Consider the following 21,556-nt stretch of genomic DNA (forward strand, 5'->3'; position numbering starts at 1 on the left):
CCCCCCCCCCCCCGGCCACCTCCCGGGAACTCATCCCCTCTTCTAACATGGCAAGTCAGTGGAAAACTAAGCCTCCCAGACAGCACTGTTATAGCACAATTACTCAGCTACTGGCTCCAGGCAGAACCCCAGGGGCACGTCCCCTGCCTGGGGAAAGAGGCCAGGCTTTCTCTGGAATGCTTCAATGGAAGGTTACCGGGGGAACACAGCAGAGGATTATTGTAACATAACCAAGGATTTTAATTGATATGTAACGATCCCAGGCAAGGCGCCCCTACGTGTAAAAGAGAGAGCTCCATCTTTCTACGGTGTTGTGGACATTTGAATTTTTACGACCTTGTTCTTCCAAGTCTAAAATCACACGTACGACATTATTAAGATTACTGAAAATGGCTACAGTTCTTATTCAGTCACTTCAACCTCTATCTGATCTACATTTTACAATTTACCAAGGCTACGAATATAAGCAGATTTCTGCCAACACGGGAGATCTGTATCAGGCCTACGCTTACAAGACCTGAGTATTTTCAGGCAAAGCACTTATTTCTCTTGGTCTCCTTCTTCCCTATTTGCACTCAAGTGTATCAAAGTCCAAGGCAAGCCCTGGCCAGGGGATGCCACGTGATTACCGTGCCCTGTGGCAGGGACTCTGGGCTCATGAAAAACCTAACAGACCGAGGTGCCTGGGTGGCTCTGTTGGTGAAGCATCTGACTCTTGATTTCGGCTCACATCATGATCTCACGGTCACGAGATCAAGTCCCACGATGGGCTCTGCACGACAGCACAGAGTCTGCTTGGGATTCTCTCTCTCCCGCTCTCTCAGCCCCTCCCCCACGTGCATGCGCACGCATTCTCTCTCAAAATAAATACAAAAAACTTAAAAAAAAAAAAAAAGAAAGAAAAGCTAACAGATCGACCAATAACCAAGGGCCAAAGACTGAGGCCCTTGTGGGCCTCATGTGGAAGACCTATTACAGGGCATTTGAGTCCCGCTCTCCCAACAAACCTTTCTCACCCAGACAGCCGAGAGAAATGGAGAAGAACAAAAGTACAGGTTGGCTATCCCCCAGGGGGAAGAGACTCATGCAGTTTGGTGAAGACAAGATGGAATGGAGCATGCGGGCTTGACCGGAGGACTTGCTCGGAGCGAGCCCTGGTGGTCGGAGACTGTGGTTCCTGGGCCAGTTAGAAGGTGTCCAAATGGACGGTGTAGTGTAAGGTCAGCCACGTGTACGCGGTGTCTATAAGGAGCAGAGCTAAATCAGGTGAGAATGGGCAGCTCGGTCGATCTGAGTTCTTACAGGCTGTTTCCACTGCAGGACTAATATTTCTGAACCCTGAACCTGTGGTGTGGCCACACGGAGGATTTGCGACAATGCCCAGTTTGGGTCCCGTCCGACCCGGCCACGGTCACATTGCTAGAAGCTAAGATTAGGGTTTGGACCAGGGATAGGTCTTGAGAAACAGTGTAAGTAGAATTCAGTGTGTGGCTTTCTACTTGTAAACAAAGCTAGACGTTAATTTTAAAGCCAAGATCTTCTAAGACCTTCTCTTCCGTTTGGTGTTTCAAAGCTCATTTTATATCATTTTTTTTTAACCCATGCTGCACTTCGCCATGTTTAACATTGCAAATTTCACACATGTATAAAGTCATGCAGATGAATTATTTTACCTTTGCCTGCACCTACATCAGGCGGAAGAATACCAGCTTTAATGAAGGGAAACAGAAAAAAACAGGACACTATATAGTTAGAGGTAACACACCCATGAGCATGTATAGCGATATAAAAACACTCATTAAAATGCCAAAGCATGCAAGGAGAATGAAGTGTACCATGTCAGGTACACGGGACAGAGATACGTTGGTGTCCCCGAGCTTACCCAGTAATCAAATCCATACACAACTTAAGGCGCATTATTCATATCTGTCTATTACGTAACAAGTCTTAACGGGGACTTCAAGCCAATGTTTGGGTAGAAACATCATTTCCTCATGCTATGGAAGATGATCCAATACATCACCCTTAAGGAATTCTATAATTTAGAGACGTGCAAAAATCAGAAAATCTTTTATAATGTTTTTGGTAATTTTCACTGAATCTCATCTTTGTTTTTGTTGTTTTTTTCAAAATAATGTTTTAAAATATGAAAGGAAGCATTAATTCCTTTTCTAGAGACTCTAATGGGACCATTTTGCTTTCTCTGGACCAGATGGCACACCGGAATACGAAGTCCCACGCTCAAACACAAAATAAACGCGCTACTTAATAACTGTTTCATATTCCTCGCTAGACAATCTAAATTGTTATGTGGCCTAGAAGATTATTTTCTGGCAAATCAAGACCAGAACTAGAATTACACTTATTTATTTGTATACAGATGTGTATGTCAGTGGGTGCACATATCTGTGTGTCACATGTATGTGTATGTGCATGCGTGTGTATGTATATATGCAAAGTTGTAGACAGGAAAGAACATGGCCTTGAACTTTGAATTCATGTGTGGCAAAATGCTGTAATGACATTTTAACCTAAGTTTAAAAATTTCACACAGATGTGGGAAACAAATATCAAATAGTTATCCTCATAGGAATTAAATAACTGATTGTATAGACGTCAGGGTGAGAAATCACAAACAGGTGTCTGCATTAGTTGGGAAAGATAGATACTCCGTGGGAAGAAGGAAGAAGGCGTCCACTTAGGTCACAGATTTTTATCTCGTGACACTCATAGTGACATGAACGTTATACATACCCAGCTTACCTTCATCCACAGTTGTCACTGCTTCCTCTGTGATCTGACTCCCCGATCCTGCTGCTGTTTGCGCATAGAAATAAAACTTATACCGAGTGCTGAAGTTTAAATTTTTTAAAGTCCAGCGCGTCTTGTTGGCAGGAATTTTCAGATCCACCAGTGGGCCTAACTCGTGCGTGCTGTTGACTGGCAAGAAGAAATAAGAAAAAGTGCATTCCCCGTGAAGTTCTGTAGGAACAGTATTGTCAATAAGTGTGCCAACCAAAAATGTCAGACTTGGATTACACTGACTTTTGTGATCCTATTTATTCTTTGCCTGACATAACTCAGCCACTTACAGCTCCTCTAATATGGCAGAACAGGGGGAAATATATCCCCCATAGAAGCTAGGGGAATTTGACAGCTAAGTTGCAATAGCGTTTCTTTATTTTGTAAGTTGGCAGGTGGAATCATGTATTGATAAGCCCAAACCTCATCTGCAGAGGCCTTGTACCAAAGGAACCCCTTTTTTTCCTTTCTACCCTTTTCTTTTTCCTGTTTTCTAATTATAGACAATACCTACCTAATCTAACAATAGCATCCACCCCACCCTCAAAGGTCTGTATCATTCTGCAGGTTGCTTGATTTTCAATAGCGTATGTGTCTTTAAAAAGTATGATGTGGGGGCGCCTGGGTGGCTCAGTCGGTTAAGCGTCCGACTTCAGCTCAGGTCACGATCTCGCGGTCCGTGAGTTCGAGCCCCGCGTCGGGCTCTGGGCTGATGGCTCAGAGCCTGGAGCCTGCTTCCGGTTCTGTGTCTCCCTCTCACTCTGCCCCTCCCCCGTTCACGCTCTGTCTCTCTCTGTCTCAAAATAAATAAATGTTAAAAAAAAAAATTTAAAAAAAAAGTATGATGTGAATGAAGTTCCTTCTGGAATAGCAGTGGAAGGTGTATGTACGTATATATTGTGCAGCATTAAAGAAATAACCAGTTTGTATTTTAAGGAAACAGTTACTTTTCTGTTTTCCTTTTTTAAGCCATATTGCCCCCTTTCCCTTCTCCCAATAACTTACTTGGCTGATACTTTAAGGTGTACTCAGTCAAAATGCCATTGGGGCGGCTCGGTGGGTCCCATTCCAAAGTGAGGGAGTCTAGCGTCGGGTTAATAATCTTCAAAGAGGATGGAGCACTGGGGACTTACAGTGAGAACACGGAATCAACGAGAAGGTTTGTGAAGGTGTCAAACTGTGTTAAAATGACATAGTGTACAACATTCACACCATTCCCCAAGGTTTTCTGTAACTCACTCTTGTTCCCAATCCTGCCGTGAACACACTCACACAAACCTGTGACGAGAACCCGTTCAGCTATTCTCTTCCTCTTTTTTCTCATCATTTCCACTGAGGCTCATTAAAACCATCCTCCGCGGGGCGCCTGGGTGGCGCAGTCGGTTAAGCGTCCGACTTCAGCCAGGTCACGATCTCGCGGTCCGTGAGTTCGAGCCCCGCGTCGGGCTCTGGGCTGATGGCTCGGAGCCTGGAGCCTGTTTCAAATTCTGTGTCTCCCTCTCTCTCTGCCCCTCCCCCGTTCATGCTCTGTCTCTCTCTGTCCCAAAAATAAATAAATGTTGAAAAAAAAAAATTTAGAAAAAAAAAAAACCATCCTCCGCAATACATACAGGCTTTGCCTCTCGATGGATCCGAACTAGTATTTTTAAAGGGGACGGAAATTGTCTCATGAATGGTGTCTTAATAAAAGCAAAACGGGTGACTGAGTCAAACTACTCTGACCAGACCTTTGAGTAGACGCAGCTGCGTTCTGGGCTATTAAGGGCTGTTTTTCTCCAACAAACCAGGTGTCTCCAAGCAGCCAGGACACCCTGCCTGCTGGGCTCTGGGCATGAGCCAGCCTTCCCAGGTGCAGAGTGGTTCTCACCCGGAGAGCTGACAGACGCCCAGAATCGCATGGCGATGGGCAGAAGCCACACAGCTGGCAGACCCTTAGCTCTGGGAAGGCCCCCAGGTTCCCTGTGGCAGAGGCTGGCAAATTACCAGAGGAAACACGCCTGGTCCTCTCTCTCACTTCCTCCTGAGGATGACAAACGGAGGCAGCTCTCCCTCACGGTCGCTACCTCCTCTACATGCCCACCCTCTTCCCTACGTCCGGTAATGGCACCACTGTCTCTCCCCGACTTGGAACCAAGTCTCTCCCTTGAAACCAAGGAGTCACCCTGAATCTCTCCCTCTGCCTCATTTCTTCCATCTCCTGGGATACCACATCCTGTCAGTTCCACCTCGTACAGGTCGACCACATCCATTCCCTGCTCTCCTCTCTGCCACTGCCCCATTTGGGGCCTTCAGTGGCCTTTGCCTGGGCCTAGAAGGTTCCTGGCACACAGTTCTAAGCTTCCCCAAGGCACCCCTTTCAGAATCTGATGACAGCCAAAAACTCCCCCCAGAAAAATAAACACATATTGTATATAAAACGAGGGGGTTCTTGGAGCTCCCTAAACCCATTCGTTGACCCCCAAGAGACTGTAGTCTTCAGGTTAAGAGCCTCTGGCTTACAGGTTAATATGATACGGGTCCTCCTTGGCTGACCTTCCTCTCTTTTCTCACCATTACCGGATACACAACTTGCAGTTCCTTAAGGAGACATGCTGTTTCACACCATTGTGTCTATGGACACAAGACCTCCTCTCCTCCTTAGCCTTTAATTCACCGGTCATCGCTACTATGACACCTTCCCTGAACCATCTCAAACAGCCGCGTGAGGTCTCACTAGTAAAAGCCTAGAGAGGAAGGAGTCTTTAACCTCTAGGGAGCAAGGAGTCCAACCGAGGACAGGCAATTGTAACAAGATGGGAGCTGGGACACAGGATGGCCCTCAGAGAATGCTGGGAAGGTGCCAACATCATGAGCCTTTCAACCAGGAGCCAGGATGGGTTTGCCTGTAAACTGCTTTTATCTAAAAGACCTAAGGAATCCATTTTTAATATGGGCTTGAAGCAAAATTCAAATGCATGAATCCCTATCTTTCTTACTCTCCTGTCCCCCTCTCCCTCATTCACCAGGCTCCCATGTCCCTGTATCCAAACTCCTCATGTCCCACCCCTGAATCAATGCATATTTGATCCTCCCTCCTCCTCCCTTTGCCCCTTCTTGCCATGCTTTTCCTTGTCTTCCCAACCCATTTTGTCAAGGCTTCTAACTCGGCTCAACTTCAAATTTTTTCTCTTTTAATGTTTGTTTATTTTCAAAAGACTGAGACACAGAGCACGAGTGGGGGAGAGGCAGAGAGAGAGGCAGACACAGAATCCGAAGCAGGCTCCAGGCTCTGAGCTGTCCATACAGAGCCCAATGCGGGGCTCGAACTCACCAGCTGTGAGATCCTGACCTGAGCCAAAGTCAGACGCTTAACCGACTGAGCCACCCAGGCGCCCCATAACTCAGCTCAAAGTTGGCATAAACTATGAAGGCGCCCTGGGGAAGGAAGTAAACCACGACTTACAGAATTATTTTTCTTGCCAGGTGTTTTAGGTTCTTACATGAGTTCTCATACTTTTCAGATGAAGTAACAGAGGCTTACAGAAGTTACATAACTCACTTCAGGTCAGAAAGTTAATGACCCCAACCAACATCAAATTAGCAAGGTTTCTGACAGTGGGGCTAAGGGTGGAGAAAACTTTAAGGCAGGAGAGGGGATTTGGAGGAACACTTTGTACTGGGAAGCCTTCCAAGGACCCTCAGGCCACCTAGGAGTGGACACTATGCCAGCTTTGTGGGGCCTCTTCTGTCATGCAGAGGCTCTCAGGATGCACCACATGTTCTAGAAGCTCAGAGACGCAACCACTCCCTACCTCCTTCTGGAGTATTAAAGACTCTGTCGGGGCTGGCCGGGCCCTCCCCTTTCCCGTTGACCACTCGCACGTTCAGTGCGTAGTGGCTGAAAGGCTCCAGCCCGGGCAACATGCCGTGAGTCTTGCTGCCCTGGAAAGTGAGGATCTTTTTCTCGATGTGGCGTCTGTTTCTCTTAAGTGAACCCTCCTGGGCCTTCCAGTAGTAAATCTGAAAGAGCAAGAACAGAAGTCAGGGACGCAGAACGGGGCAAACGAGATTCCTCCTGCTCATGAAACTCAAGTCTGATGGTTGTGCCCTAGAGGATTTCCCTGGTGCATTTTAGAACTCGATTCCTGGCAAAACCGATAGACACTGATTATGAAGCAAGACAGTGGAAGCCCAGAGATAACGCGGGAAACTGCATCGAGAATGTGTGATGCAGCCTGGGCTATATACTGCTTGGTGGGAGGTGTCTAAGGGAAATAAATAGAACAGCACGATACCCGCCCAGTTCTTTCTAGAACATAAGGTAAAGGAAGATGATGGAAGGACTGAAGCGGCTTACTTGTATAAAATATGCTGAAAGTAAAAATTACTGCCCAATGTTTACATACTTGCCCAGAATACAATTTCATGTGCAATATATCATTTAATCTAAACCTCAAAGCCACAGCGAAGATTTTATTATTATTCCTTTAGCACAGATGAACCCTGGACAACTGAGTGGCTTGTCCCCAGCCACAGGGCAATCAAAAGCCATAGTGGATCCTCTACTCCCAAGTCTAGGCCTTTATCACTATGTCAAACTGATTCACTTAATTAAAAATACTTTTTTTAGGGGCACCTGAATGGCTCAGTCAGTTAAGCATCCGACTTGGGCTCAGGTCATGATCTCACGGTTCATGAGTTCAAGCCCAGGGTTGGACTCTGTGCTGACAGCTTGGAGCCTGGAGCCTGCTTTGGATTCTGTGTCTCCCTCTCTCTCTGCCCCTCCCCACTTGTGCTCTTTCTCTCTCTCTCTCTCTCTCTCAAAAATAAACACGAAAAAAAAAACACATTTTTTGTTGTTTGGTATTAAATGGCAGGCACAGGTTTTGGAGAGGTGGATAAGCCAAGGGTTGATTAACTGTGGTTAAAAATCCAGAATTATTTATTAAGTCCTCTCAAATTCTTCTTAAAAGTTTAAAGCCATTTTCAGGAGAAGTCAACATATATACAGAATCTGGCAAATCCAAAATTCAGTGCAAATAGTGATCTCTAGAGGCCAGTTTTTCTCCTATCCATCAAAAACCTTTATGAATCAATTTTTCTGTGCCTCCCAAGAACAAAGATAACTGATGTTCGTGAGAATGACCCAGCTGGGACTACATGATTTTTAAGTATAATCTGAGTGCTTTTTTAAAAATGTGCCTAGTGGCACCTGGGTGGCTCAGTCAGTAAAGCGTCAGACTCTTGGTTTCAGCTCAGGTGATGATCTCACCATTTCATGGGTTCGAGCCCCACGTCGGGCTCTGTGCTGACAGCTCAGAGCCTGGACCCTGCTTCAGATTCTGTGTCTCCCTCTCTGCTCCCATGCCCCACGCACTCACACACTCTCTCTCTCAAAAGTAAATAAAACATTAAAAAAATTTTTTTTTAAATTTGCCTACATTATTTTCTGGACAATTTAGTGTGTTTGACATGTGTGGTCAGTATTATTATTATTTTAAAATTTATTTATTTATTTTGAAAGGGGGGGAGGGGCAGAGAGAGGGAGAGAGAGAATCATAAGCAGGCACATGCAGGGCTCAAACTCATGAACTGTGGGATCATGACCTGAGCCAAAATCAAGAGTCGCGTGCTCAACTGACTGAGCCAGTCAGGCACCCCAGTCAGTATTGTTTTAAAGCTAGGTGCATTTCATTGTATTTTAGTTTCTTAAACTTTAGTTTCCCCCATTTTGCCCCTATGTTAATAGTTGGAAGGATTTGAGATCACCTATGGGAAAAGTGGAGAACACCTTTTTTTTTTTTTTTTTCACTTTGGATGCAGTGAGGTTTTGCTTCTGCTGTAGCGGGGGTCCTTAGATATGGCCCTGCCTGAAGGGATAAACCAGAAGTCTCAAGGCCTCAGACCAAGAGAAGTGCACCAGGCACCAGCTGACGGCCTGTTCCTACGGAAAGAGTGCAAAAAATCGGCCTTGACTTGCCCGATAGCCTTGCAGGTGTCCTCGGATACTTTTCAGAGGTACCGGGTCCCAGTGCACCTCAGCTAAGGTACTGTTCACCACATTTACACGCACATTTCCGGGAGCCACCATTGGGACTAGGGAAAAACAGGACAGGGGGTAGAAGTATCAGTGTTATTTTGAATTTCATGCAAAAATGCCCCAAACAATTTTGGCTTGAAGTGTGACCCAGCCCTAGTCTCTGGGTTATCAAGGACTGAGAGTTCATTTGATATCTGTTCATTTGACTTGGTGAGAATAACATACCTTTTTAAAATAGCGACACTTAACATTCTGAACCTAGTTTTTACATAGCAGGCTGTTTAAATTCAGCAATGTGGAGCAAAACCGTTGCTGCCTCCGTCCCTCCCAATCTAAGTGCCCTCTGAAAATCGCCTTGGCTTGCACCTTGGTAAGTCTGTTTCACTGGTATAAATGAAAGTATAAACGAAATATAGCATCAAACACTTACGGTCTTCTCCGGAATGGCCCATGACCACAGCCGGCTCTGGAGCAAACCCCACATCATTCAGGGCCTGCACTTTTACCAAGTATGGAACAAAGGTTGGTGTGCCTGAGACAATATATTTGGATACGTTCGCCACAACCACTGACGCCCATTCATCATCGCCATCTTTCTGGCGCCAGCTAACTTTGTATTGGAGGCCTGGCCCATTAGATTCGAAACCATTCAAGGGCTACAAGAAAAGCCAAATAAATCAGACCTTTTAAAACAGACTGTGCAACCTTTTCCCGTAGCACAAAATTCAATTCCCAGACTTAAACTGAAACACTAAAACCCGAGCTATTAACAATGTTCTCCAGGGACCTTTTATCTTTTTTTTATTCATGATGAGATTCAAAGCTTGTTTGGGATCAACATTTCAAAGGTTCTTAATTTCTTTTCTTTCTTTCTTTTTTTTTTTTAAGTAGGCTTCACGCCTCGGGTGTAGCCCAACATGGAGCTTGAACTCAAGACCCTAAGATCAAGACCCAAGCTGAGATGAAGAATCAGATGCTTAACCAACTGAGCCACCCAGGTGCCCCACAAAGCTTATTAATTTCTGTCTTGAAGTAGTAAATACACATAAACCTCTTAAACTCTGGCTCCACAGTCAAGGGTGGACAACTTAATAGTTTCCTTCATCTATTCCTGTTTGTGTGACAGCCCATAATTCTTTATTTTACTTAAGAGACTGAAACTGGTGAACTACTTCTTTCTTCATTAAAAAAAAAAAAAAAACGAAAAAATGTTGGTTTGTCTGGGCACCTGGCTAACTCAGTGGGAGGAGCATGTGACTCTTAATCTCAGGATTATGGGTTTGAGTCCCACGTTGGGTGTAGAGATTACTTAAAAATAAAATCTTAAAAAAAAAAAGTTGGCGTGTCAGTCTATCCTGTCATGTCTGTATGTATATAAATGTACAAGTATGTATACATATAGGTGTGCCTGCATGGCTCTACCAAAGTTAAGTTTTAAAATCACATAAGTGAATATATGTTCATTTTTGAAGTCCAGAAAATATAGATAAACCAAAAGAGAGAGAGAGAGAGAGACAGAGAGAGATAAAAGAAGAAGAAGAAGAAGAAGAAGAAGAACAACAACAACAACAACAACAACAACAACCAGCAGCAGAAGTAGAAGTTGAGTACTGGGAATAACTTGGTACACGTCTTCTAGATGCTTCTCTATGACGATGATGATACTAGCTAGCATTTGTTGAGCACACATTTGTGCTAGGCACTGTTCTAAGGGCCTTACATGTATTAATTCCTTCAATTGTATGAGGTTGGTTCTATTACTAGTCCCACGATACAGATACACAATGGAGATGGTAAGCAACTGGCTTAGGGTCACACAGTTAATAAGTGACAAAGCTGGGATTTGTGCCCACTCGTTCTGGTTCCAAGAATCAAGCCTTTAACTACGACACAATAATGTTTCTTAAATAAATATTTTTCCCCAAAATGGGTGATATGGGATTTCAATATAGACATTGTTTAAAAACAACTTTTTTTCTTTCACTCTAAAATACACCAAGGAAAGTTGAAGACTTCATGGTGAGCTCACCTTCCAGGTAATCACCAAATTATCAGGCTCGGATCCTAGTCCTTCCACAGCCGTGGGATTTGTATCTGGTTCTAGAAGTTAAGCAGTCACATATGTGTAAGCTTCAGTCTTTCTCAAACAGTGGAAAGGTTTCCTATTTTATTTCCCATCACAGAAGGCACCCCCCACCCCCTGCCCCTGCCTTTACCTACCTGCAGCTTTAGTCAAATACTGTTCAGATGGCTCGCTGGGCAGGCTCCTCCCGAGGCTGTTCACCGCCATCACTCTGAAGGAGTAGTTCACATAAGGTGACAGCTTCAGCTGGGCTGTGGTCTGCATTCCAGAAACCTCGGTTTGGTGGTGCCACAGTCCTGCCTCATGCATTGCGTCTTCATATTCAATGATGAATTCTGGCCACAATACATACACACACACACACACACACACACACACACACAGAACCCAAGACAATGAGGTCAGTCATGCAACGGTAGGTTGCTAGGACAATGGACAGGACAATCTAACAAGAGTAGCTAAACATGAGTTATGTCCCTTTCGAGAAAAATTCCATTAGAATAGTTTGATTTAAGAATTCTATCATTGGGGCGCCTGGGTGGCGCAGTCGGTTAAGCGTCCGACTTCAGCCAGGTCACGATCTCGCGGTCCGTGAGTTCGAGCCCCGCGTCAGGCTCTGGGCTGATGGCTCAGAGCCTGGAGCCTGTTTCCGATTCTGTGTCTCCCTCTCTCTCTGCCCCTCCCCTGTTCATGCTCTGTCTCTCTCTGTCGCAAAAATAAATAAACGTTGAAAAAAAAAATTAAAAAAAAAAAAAGAATTCTATCATTATCCTCAATACCCAATAACCAATAATATTTGGTATTCTTTCTCCAGCATGCTTAATTTAGTTACTTAAAACTATTTAGAAGTGGTCTACACATCCTTTGGAAAGTTTAAGTATATAGAAAGATGGTCAGGTTTTTTTTTTTTTTCATAACAGGAGAAATTAAAATAAATATAATGCGGGGCACCTGGGTGGCTCAGTTGGTTAAGAGTCTGACTTCAGCTCAGGTCATGATCTCACAGTTTGTGGGTTCGAGCCCTGTGTCAGGCTCTGTGCTGACAGCTCAGAGCCTGGAGCCTGCTTTGGATTGTGTCTGCCTCTCTCTCTGCCCCTCCCCCCCCCCCAATAAAGAAACATTAAAAAATTTTAAAATAAATATAGTGAGAGATCACTTTCCACTAAACCGATAGGGAGTAATCAAAAGTTTAACAGACTTTGTTGACTATTACACAGGGAAACAAGCATTCTCATACTTTGGTTCTGGGAAGTGTAAATCGGCACAACTTCTGTAGAGGACAATTTAGAATATCTCATAATATTCAACTCCGATATCCTTTGATTGAGAGATTGTACTCCTAGCAATTTGTTTTGAATGAATGTACTCGTGCATATGCTCACAGACACATGAAAAAGGATCCACATTGTGGCACTGTTTGCTGTTGAAACAACATAAGTGCAAAGCCTTAAACCAATAGGACCCTGATCAAATAAATTACGGTGCATCCACACAATGGAATAATCTGCAACTGTGGAAAATGAATGGGGGTACTCCATTTGCCACTGAAATGGGATGATTTCTAAAATACACAGTTAAGCGTAACCAAGGGTATAGAAAGGTGTGGAACACTTATGTAAGAGCACAAAGATTTACCGTAACACATACACATACATATATGCTTGACTATACATGTACTGCCCCTCAGAGTACCCACACTGATGACATCAGTATCATGGAGAAATAGGGAATCAGAGGGGTGCAGAAGACTTACTTTTAAGTGCATATCCTTTTGCATTTACTAAAATTTTGGGGCATGTACATGTTCTACCCTGGTAAAAAAATTGGTATTTAGATATTTATTAATTGCCTATGAATGTGCCATGTGCCGTGATCTGAATTACAGATACAAGCACGAAGTAGAAATGTTGTGTGTCACAGTTCTCTGAAGCTAAGTAGCTCAAGTTTTCCTTTCAATCTCCATTGGCTTGCTGGTGATCTCCAGTCTCATGAACTGGTGCCATTTATATGGGCAGCCCCTCTCCTTCCCCTGAACTGTAGACTTGGACAGATAGTTCATTGACTCAACAACTCCACTTGTTTCTCTATTATAGCATGACAAACTGGTTATGACCAAGAGTGATCCTGATTCTCCTCCCCAAGTGGCAGTGACAACTCAGGTCAAAACCCTGAAGTCCAGTTTGGATCCTCTCCCTTCATAGTTTCAGTAGTTTTGTTGGCTGTACCTTTAGAACATGCAAAATCTGACCATTTTTCAGCACCTCCACCCTCTTGGCCTATGCCAAGCCACCATTATCTCTTGTGTGAATCATTGTAACCTTCCAACTCACGAGTTCCCAAATTTCCTCAGTTCATAGTGCACTTAGTGTCTCAGTAATTTTCTTCACGGTTCCCTTAGGCCAAAAGAAATATCTAACATTTCCAGGCAAGTAGTTAGGTCTATACAGCTTCGTAAATATTCATGTCTTAACAACCCATTCGGCATCGCGTGACTTCTTGAACCTAGTGAAGAGACTGGTCACCACCTTCCTCATTTTCTGTTACACACTGATTTTCACATGGTACTGGCTTTTTACCACAGTGATAAAGGCTTTGCATATATGGCATCATCACAATATGATACAGCAATATCATGTTGGAACTGTAGGCGGCCCCAAGCTAGTATTTCGTGTGGTGTGTAACACATGTGACTGTGTTTTTTAAATTGATTTATTTTTATCTTTAAGAGTGAGCAAGTTGGGGAGGGGCAGAGGGAAAGAGAGAGAGAGAATCTGAAGCAAGCTCCATGCTTAGCATGGAGCCTGACATGGGGCTCGATCCCATGACCCTGGGATCATGACCTGAGCCAAAATCAAGAGTCGGAGGCTCAACTGACTGATCCACCCAGGCACCCTGACTGTGTTTTTTAAACATCAAAATTTAAAAATCAAAAATTTAAAAAAATACCCCGAGGCACCCTTTGAGTTTGCTGAGGTTCTACGGGGTACTTCATGGAGAACTGCAGTCCTACCTGTCTCCCTGCATCCCCTCTTGTTCTTCTAGAGACCATCTTCAGTAGAAGAGCCACCATGATTCACTCCACTCCTCTACTTAACTCCCTCCCATGACTTCCCAGCCCTTACAATGGCCTGCAAGACCTGCACGGTTCACAGTCCACCCCTTGGTTGCTGCAGCGGCTCAGGAAGACCATGGCCTCTCATGCATACTGAAGCAGATCCTTGGGGAAGGTGCAGCTGAAGGAGCCTGATGTCAACACTCCTTGTGGCAGGTTCTTTCCTGAAGGAAGGTCTGAGTAGTGTGTGTGTGTGTGTGTGTGTGTGTGTGTGTGTGTGTTCTATACATATATATGTGTGTGTATATACATACACATATACAATGTGTATTGCATTTTACATATGTACATACACATACAATCATATTACATCCAACATGATATATATTATTAATTTTACATCATTTCTGTTCCCTCTGCTAAAATATAAGCTCCATATGGGCAGAGATTTTTGACTATGTTGTTGTAAAACAGTGCCTGATTCATAATAGGCAGTCAATCAATATCTATTGAATGAATGAATGAGTGGATGAATGAAAGAGTAGAAATGCTTTGAAATCTAATGGTCTCACTTTAACATTGGTACAAAGAGTCTGCAAGCATCCTAAGTGGCTAAATCCAGCTACTGTATTTAATTAACTGGAAGACTCAGCATGAATGGATGAGTGTTCTGGTCAAGGACTAAAAACTCAGTTAAGAAAGAAACACCATTAAATAACACAAGATAGAGAGGAAGCTTCTGTTGAATCGCACTGGAAATAGTCTGTTTTACCAGCAGGTGCAATACGTCAACACTCACATCATTTCAGAGTAATCTGGGGGTAGTCATCAGAAAGGAATTTAGTTTTCCTGCAGCATATACCTGAAGGTAATAATATATCACAGGCCTGTGATACTCTCTGAAGTATCTCTTCAGTTCTAAAACTTCTAAGCACATCTAGAGTCTAATTTTATTAAGTTCTTCCAGTGTCCTTATAGTGTGGCTCCTCCTTTGACTTTAACTCCCTAGGCTAGCATCATCGCGGTGAGGATTGGACACTGTGGAATGAGCCTCTTCGTAGCAGGGGCTGATGGGAAGAAAGAGGCCCGTACTGGAAGGTGATGGACTTAATGTCCACACCCAGCTCTGTTACCAACTGTGGGTCTAAAAAGTCACTTTACTCACCAAATCTCAGTTTCCTAATATGCACACTGGCAGGACGGTGCCTGGTCCTCCTACCTTTTTCTCCCACATTAATAGGCAAAATGAGTAGCGTACATCTTCCTACTATGTACTATTTACGGTGCTTCTTCTTTTTCTTTTCATGTTTATTTATGTTTGAGAGAGACAGAGAAAGAGTGTGAGTGGGGGGGCAGAGATAGAGACACAGAATCTGAAGCAGGCTCCAGGCTCTGAGTTGTCAGCACAGAGCCCAATGCAGGGCTCAAACCTCACAAACTGAGATCATGACGTGAGCTGAAGTCGGATGCTTAACCCACTGAGCCACCTAGGCGCCCCAAATCTACAGTGATTCTTTTGGATCTCATACACAAAATGAAAGTGTATTTGCTTAGTTAGTTAACATCATCAGCAATTAAGTAACGTCTTCTACCAGAAGCTGTAACCAGGAATAACTCAGGCTCTGAAGAGAGGGGAGCTATATAAATAAAGGTTTCTGTTCTATTAGTAATGAAGCAGAGAATGCCAACAAATATCTCTGTAAGGAATTTTAATCCACGTGATAAAGTACTTCAGAAATGGTCGTGAAATTGACCAGTGACAAAGAAAGTGACACCACATACTTGTAATAGGTCTATTGTTGTCATCGCCTGGGGTCCACGACAGCTGAACACTTTTGTCGAGTTGATCCGTCAATTCTAAATCAAAGGGAGGATTTGGGACATCTGTAGACCGAACATACACACACGGTTAGCCATCCATCCTTATGAGGTTGTCTTTTACTTACTTGTAACACCATTCACAGGGGGTGCATCTTAAAGACACAACACACTTAACGGTCAAGGAGCATGCAACGGAAATGAAGTGCCAACAGCCGAGGTTGCTGGGAACACACAAGCACACCCGGGACAACGTATCAATGAGTTCTGCTTGCTTCTTTTCCCAATGAAACCGAATCACGTGTGACCAAAACCAGTGGGGAGGGCCTACGTGGTTCACCAGCACCCTCGGTGTGTCTTCTCATAAACATGAAGGAGCGCAGACAGAAAAAATAACACTGAAGCTTAATTTCTAATAAATGGGAAACAGAGAATGGCAAATGCTGAAACACAAATACAGTCAAGCACAGGGACTGCTGATTAAGAAGGCTTAAATGTTCTTTCGGAAATGCGGGAAGTGATCGATTTTGGAGCTCCTGGAGAATATTTACGTTTTTAAGGGAATTCTAAGATTGCTGCTCTGTAAGTAGCCCTCAGCATGTGTACCTCATGCAGATACTCAGTACAATGGTCAGGCACATGGGGACACGGTGTGTTTACCCTCAGAGGACACTAGGGTACAGACACCTGTTGGATGAAGGTGTCCCAGAAGCATGTCCGTTTCTTCTAAAGGTACTTCCGAGATCCAGAGAATTTACATTCCCCTCTGGGCTCTTTCCTGACCTTGCTCTTGGGCGTGGTTGTAGCCCTTGGGGAACCAGAGGCCATAAAACTATGGGCACTGCTTTCCCACCAGTAAAGAAACAGTAAATGTCTACCAAGGGCAGTTCTACAGCATAACTAAGGATACTCTGTGAAATTCAGCTGAGTTTATGCTGTAAAATTAATTTTTGTATTTATATGCTGACTAAAGATGAGGGTTCTTTCATCAAAAAGAGTTCTGGAAATAATTTCTGATTTATTTTCCAGACTCGGAAAAATCACACAACTTGGAAGTGCCTTCATGTTGGTCCTCCTTTAGTGATTTATGTTTCTTAAACACAGTGAGTTGGTTTTCTCCAAGACAATAGTCAAATGTTGTTCCAAACAGCCATTGTTTTCCTATGAAAATTTCTCGAATATGGAATCCCCAAACATTTATGTTTCCAAAACAACTTGGAGTAGACTGAAATCCAAACCTAATTTGTGGAATGGTATTTGAGATATTTGTTTTCATTCTGTAAAACGTGGATGGCAGCTTTTGAAAAAGCACTCTGCTACTTTACAAGGGAATCATATCAAAGAGGGACTTCTATCAATTGAGATGACTTTAGAATAACACATGAAAGGGGAGCCTGGGTGGCTCAGTCGGTTGAGCATCTGACTTCGGCTCAGCTCAGGATCTCACGGTTCATGGGTTCGAGCCCCGTGTCGGGCTCTGTGCCGAAAGCTCAGAGCCTGGAGCCTGCTTCAGATTCTGTGTCTCCCTCTCTCTCTGCCCCTCTTCTGCTCATGCTCTGTCTCTGTCTCTCTCTCAAAAATAAATAAACATTCAAAAAAAAATTTTTTTAACTGGATGTTAAAAATTTTTTTTTAAAAAAAGAACACCACATGAAATATTTAGACATGAGCGGTAATACATTCAGTGAAGCATTCCAGAGCTATCATGAAGAAATGATTCATAGCAGTGAATGGGGAATGCACCAGAACACCAGACAGAGCCCTTTTCCTTAAAGAAACACAATGATGTGATAGAGAAAAGAAAGTATTTTTTTTTTTTTTTTTGCAAATGTGGACTTGTTTGACAGAAAATAGAGAAAGAAGACTCATATTAGTTTACCGTAAATAGGAGCTGGAGTTGGAGTAGGAGCTAGAAAGGACATTAATATAAAGGATTTTAATCAAAATTAGGAATGGAAAGATATAAGATAGCACAAGAAGACAAAGACTGAACATGATTCAGATTCTAACGCTAAGCTGTGTGCTTAGCTATGGGACACAGCATCCGTAAACATGCAGTCACAACTTGGCGGCGGGGGGGGAGGGGAAGTCCTTCAATTTTAAATAGAAGTACATTATTTCACCCAATTTTCTTATAAAAGTATCACTAATATGCGCAAGCATCATTTTATTCCAGCGCCGCTACATTGGTATATTTACACTGAAATTACTGCCTTCAAGGCATCTTTCAAAGAAGAAAAATGGACGTATTTAACTGACCCACACAACTGTGACACTATATCAAGCAAACATTTACTACTGAGTTTTCCTTCCAGCCTAACACGGGGCAGCAGTGGTGCCCAGTGTGTCCCCACTCTTACCGACGACGCTAAGCACAGCACTGGCGGAGACCATGTCTAGAGTTGTGTTGGCCACGCATGTGTAGGCCCCACCATCGCTGTCCCTCACATCAGCTACCTCCAAATGGTCCTTGTCAACAGTGAACCTGCAAAGAAAACATGTTCAGAGCAGCTGAAACGGACATCCAGCCACACACGACGGATGGTTGTGTTGCCGGCACGGAAGAGGCTCTGTGAAGTGAAAAACAGAAAAATGGGGCGGCTGGGTGGCTCAGGTGGTTGAGCGTCTGACTCTGGATTTCAGGTCATGATCCCATGGTTCGCGGGATCGAGCCCCGCATTGGGCTCCGTGCTGATGGTGTGGAGCCTGCTTGGGATTCTTTGTCTCTTCTCTCTCCCCATTCCCTGCTCATGCTCTCTCTCTCCCTCAAAATAAATAAATAAATATTTTTAAAAAAGAGAGAAAGATGATATAGATTTGCAGCTCATTAGAGCAAAAATCCAAAAAATATGTATCACTTTGATAAAGCTTAAAGTTGGAAGACAGAGGGGATTAGAACCCTGGGTTGGAAGGGATGTCAAGTTGTCTGGTCTGAAGGCTTATCAAGCACCCTTCTGCAGTTTTAGGCACTTCCTTAAAGACCAGGGGCACCCAGAGGTGAGGTGGGGGCAGCTGCAGTGACCCTTACTAGTGGGCCTTCCCGCGGCTTCTGCTGCTAAGAAACATTCAAACACCACCCATCCGGCTCAATTTCTAACAAAGTGTGTATTTTTAAATACTTTATTGGGGTGCCGGGTGGCTCAGTCAACTGAGCATCTGACTCTTGATTTCTCACGGTTTGTGAGATCGAGCCTTACATCAAGCTCTGTGCTGACAGTGTGAAGCCTGCTTGGGACTCTCTCTCTCTCTCTCTCTCTCTCTCTTCCCCTCCCCCACTTGTGCTCTCTCTCTCTTTCTCTCAAAATAAATAAATATTAAAAAAATTGGGGCGCCTGGGTGGCGCAGTCGGTTAAGCGTCCGACTTCAGCCAGGTCACGATCTCGCGGTCCGTGAGTTCGAGCCCCGCTCAGGCTCTGGGCTGATGGCTCAGAGCCTGGAGCCTGTTTCCGATTCTGTGTCTCCCTCTCTCTCTGCCCCTCCCCCGTTCATGCTCTGTCTCTGTCCCAAAAATAAATAAACGTTGAAAAAAAAATTAAAAAAGAAATTTATCACTTACCGAAGAAATTTTCTGCCATTTTTGCCACATGCATAAACTCTCATAGGAGAAAGTAAATGCCAAGAATGGTATCCACTTTATCACAAGAAATAGGGAGACTGAGACCAACAAGCACCAGGAAGAGTTCTCGAGAGGTTACTAGCTGGCATGAGAAATTAGTAGGTCAAAAATCCATGTAAATTGGATTCATGCATGGTTTTAAGGAGGCTCCGTAAATCATTAACTGTCTTTGCAGGGAATTTCCAAGTTAAAACTTTAGCCAGCTTAACGCGACAGTCATCTCCTCCTACTTTCTTCTCATCTTTAGCGACTCAGATTCCACAAATAAAACTGGCCAGCTGGAAGCATAGAATTACATGGAAATTCTGGGTATAGAAGAGAAGGCCACCTGGGTTTTTTGGGGGGGCCATTAAGCGACAGGCACTGTTTGGGCACATTTGCAAGCAAACCACAGAAAGCATTCCCACCAGCACACAGCATTTCTTCCCGTAGGGGGCGATGCTTGTGGCCCCTGGGCCAGCTAGGATTCACAGAGTCAGCTCAGCACCCATTCTGTCAAACTGACGCTTCACCAGGAAGACAGGTATGAGTTTGATTTCATTCCAGGCTCAAGGACTGCTCAGGCTCTTTTAGATACCTGTGGGTTTCCCCTCCCCCCACCCCTTCTCTTTCTCCTGGCTTTAGGTGAAAGCAAAAGAAAATTCCCTCTCCACGCAAAAACCAGTGTCCTTTAAAATACCGACAAGGATTTAGACACACTCTGCTGATTAAAGCGATCGTATTTCTGCTTATTTGTAGAATGGTAATGAAAACATCTGTCGAGACTTCACTGCACACAGTAGAAGACAATGGAAGTTATCCAAGGCCTGAAAGGTTTTTCCTGTCCTGAATTGCCCAGGAGACCAACACGCAAAGATACAACAAACATTCTCAGGGTCTACTTCAATAACTCGATGCCTTCTTAGGTCCAAGCATCTTGCAGCGGGGAGAAAAACGTACTTTTTTTTTTTTTTTCTTGGAGAGAGCAGATTTCAGACACTTTAGAAACATCTCTGCTAAGTCACTCTACAATAAACCTTTAGTTCAAAGCCGCTTAAAGAGACAAAGAAGAGAAAGGAAAGAAATGGTCTTCAAATACCTTCCGTCACTGGGCAGCTCACCGTTGTCCTTCAGCCACGTGATGGTGAGGGTCAAGGTGTGATCGTGTTTCACTTTGCATTCAAAGGACACCGTGCTCCCTCTTTGCACTACTGCATATTCAGGCTGCTTAATGATCCTGGTTGGATCTGAAATTGAACTTCCGTTATCCATCGCCAAAGCTGAAGAATTTGCTCAAAGCCACATAATACGTGAAAAAGCTTCATCACCTCTGCCTTACCTTTGATTTCTAAGTGAACTTCATTCTTTGCCATTCCTAATTTATTCCTTGCAACACACGTGTAAGTTCCTGTACTGTCCTTTTGGGCCACAGGAATTTCCAAAGTTCCATTTTCATGCAAAACATAAATATCGTCACGGAGCGCGCTACCCTTAGCTCCCTTGAACCTTCATTACAGAGAGTATCACAAAGGGAATAAAAAAACCATAATTTGAAGTCAGACATAAAATGCTACATTCAAGGTCAACACATGATGGTCTGCATTGTAGTATCAAGTTCAGAGACGTTTGGAATCTGCACAAGACATTCGGAATTGCGTGCCTGTAAGTCAGTGGGGTCAATGTAAGGCAGGATGTAAAACGGGAAGATTTAATGAGAAATGGTGTGGAAGCATTAGGGTGACAACGCAAAATACTCAAATTCTAATTTTCAGTATCAGAGATTCATATTTCATAAATACATCACTATCTATTCTACCTCTAAATAGATGATAAAACAGGCAAAATGAAGACTGAGCTTTCTGACATCTCCTCCCTACTGGGAGTTATCTGTAAGCCCATCTACAGGCTACAATTCTAAAGTGATCTCGATTGGAAGATTGATTTGAATTCTAAAGAGACTTTTGATTCGTATCAATAAGAACTTATTCGGGGAAGAAAGACAATAGAGCATGGATGCAAAGTATGTGTCCATTCAACTTCCAGGCTATCGTCATACAGAAGTGGGGACTGATAAAAGGGGTGAGGCAAAGTCAACCTAAGCTAAGCGTGACCTCACCAGGACACCGGTAAAAGGGTACCAGTGAGCGTGAATGGATCCAAATCAGGAAGCTCGGGTGGGAGGGGCAC

At 43.8% G+C, this 21,556-nt stretch overlaps 1 protein-coding gene across 31 annotated transcripts in view; it reads right to left on the bottom strand.

Moving 5' to 3' along the window:
* Nucleotides 1–21,556, bottom strand: part of NRCAM (neuronal cell adhesion molecule) — a 291,038-nt gene that overhangs the window by 24,337 nt on the left and 245,145 nt on the right. For 9 of the 31 annotated variants that reach the window (XR_005789490.1, XR_005789491.1, XM_040472964.1 and 6 more), the window contains 13 exons: nt 20,709–20,875; nt 20,469–20,616; nt 18,135–18,259; nt 17,654–17,683; nt 15,739–15,840; nt 11,042–11,239; nt 10,851–10,921; nt 9,252–9,477; nt 8,762–8,877; nt 6,594–6,801; nt 3,808–3,930; nt 2,755–2,940; nt 1,674–1,709 (listed from right to left, as the gene is read on the bottom strand). Coding sequence is in view for 29 of the 31 variants with exons in the window: in XM_040472964.1 (XP_040328898.1) it covers nt 1,674–1,709; nt 2,755–2,940; nt 3,808–3,930; nt 6,594–6,801; nt 8,762–8,877; nt 9,252–9,477; nt 10,851–10,921; nt 11,042–11,239; nt 15,739–15,840; nt 17,654–17,683; nt 18,135–18,259; nt 20,469–20,616; nt 20,709–20,875 (1,736 nt within the window). In the remaining 2 variants the exon portion in view is untranslated. The remainder of the gene's footprint in view (nt 1–1,673; nt 1,710–2,754; nt 2,941–3,807; nt 3,931–6,593; nt 6,802–8,761; nt 8,878–9,251; nt 9,478–10,850; nt 10,922–11,041; nt 11,240–15,738; nt 15,841–17,653; nt 17,684–18,134; nt 18,260–20,468; nt 20,617–20,708; nt 20,876–21,556) is intronic. The other 22 variants (XM_040472965.1, XM_040472958.1, XM_040472953.1 and 19 more) reach the window with 6 other exon arrangements.

Source organism: Herpailurus yagouaroundi, unplaced genomic scaffold (genome assembly GCF_014898765.1).
Source record: "Herpailurus yagouaroundi ecotype Mexico unplaced genomic scaffold, PumYag 100, whole genome shotgun sequence".
NCBI lineage: Eukaryota > Metazoa > Chordata > Mammalia > Carnivora > Felidae > Herpailurus > Herpailurus yagouaroundi.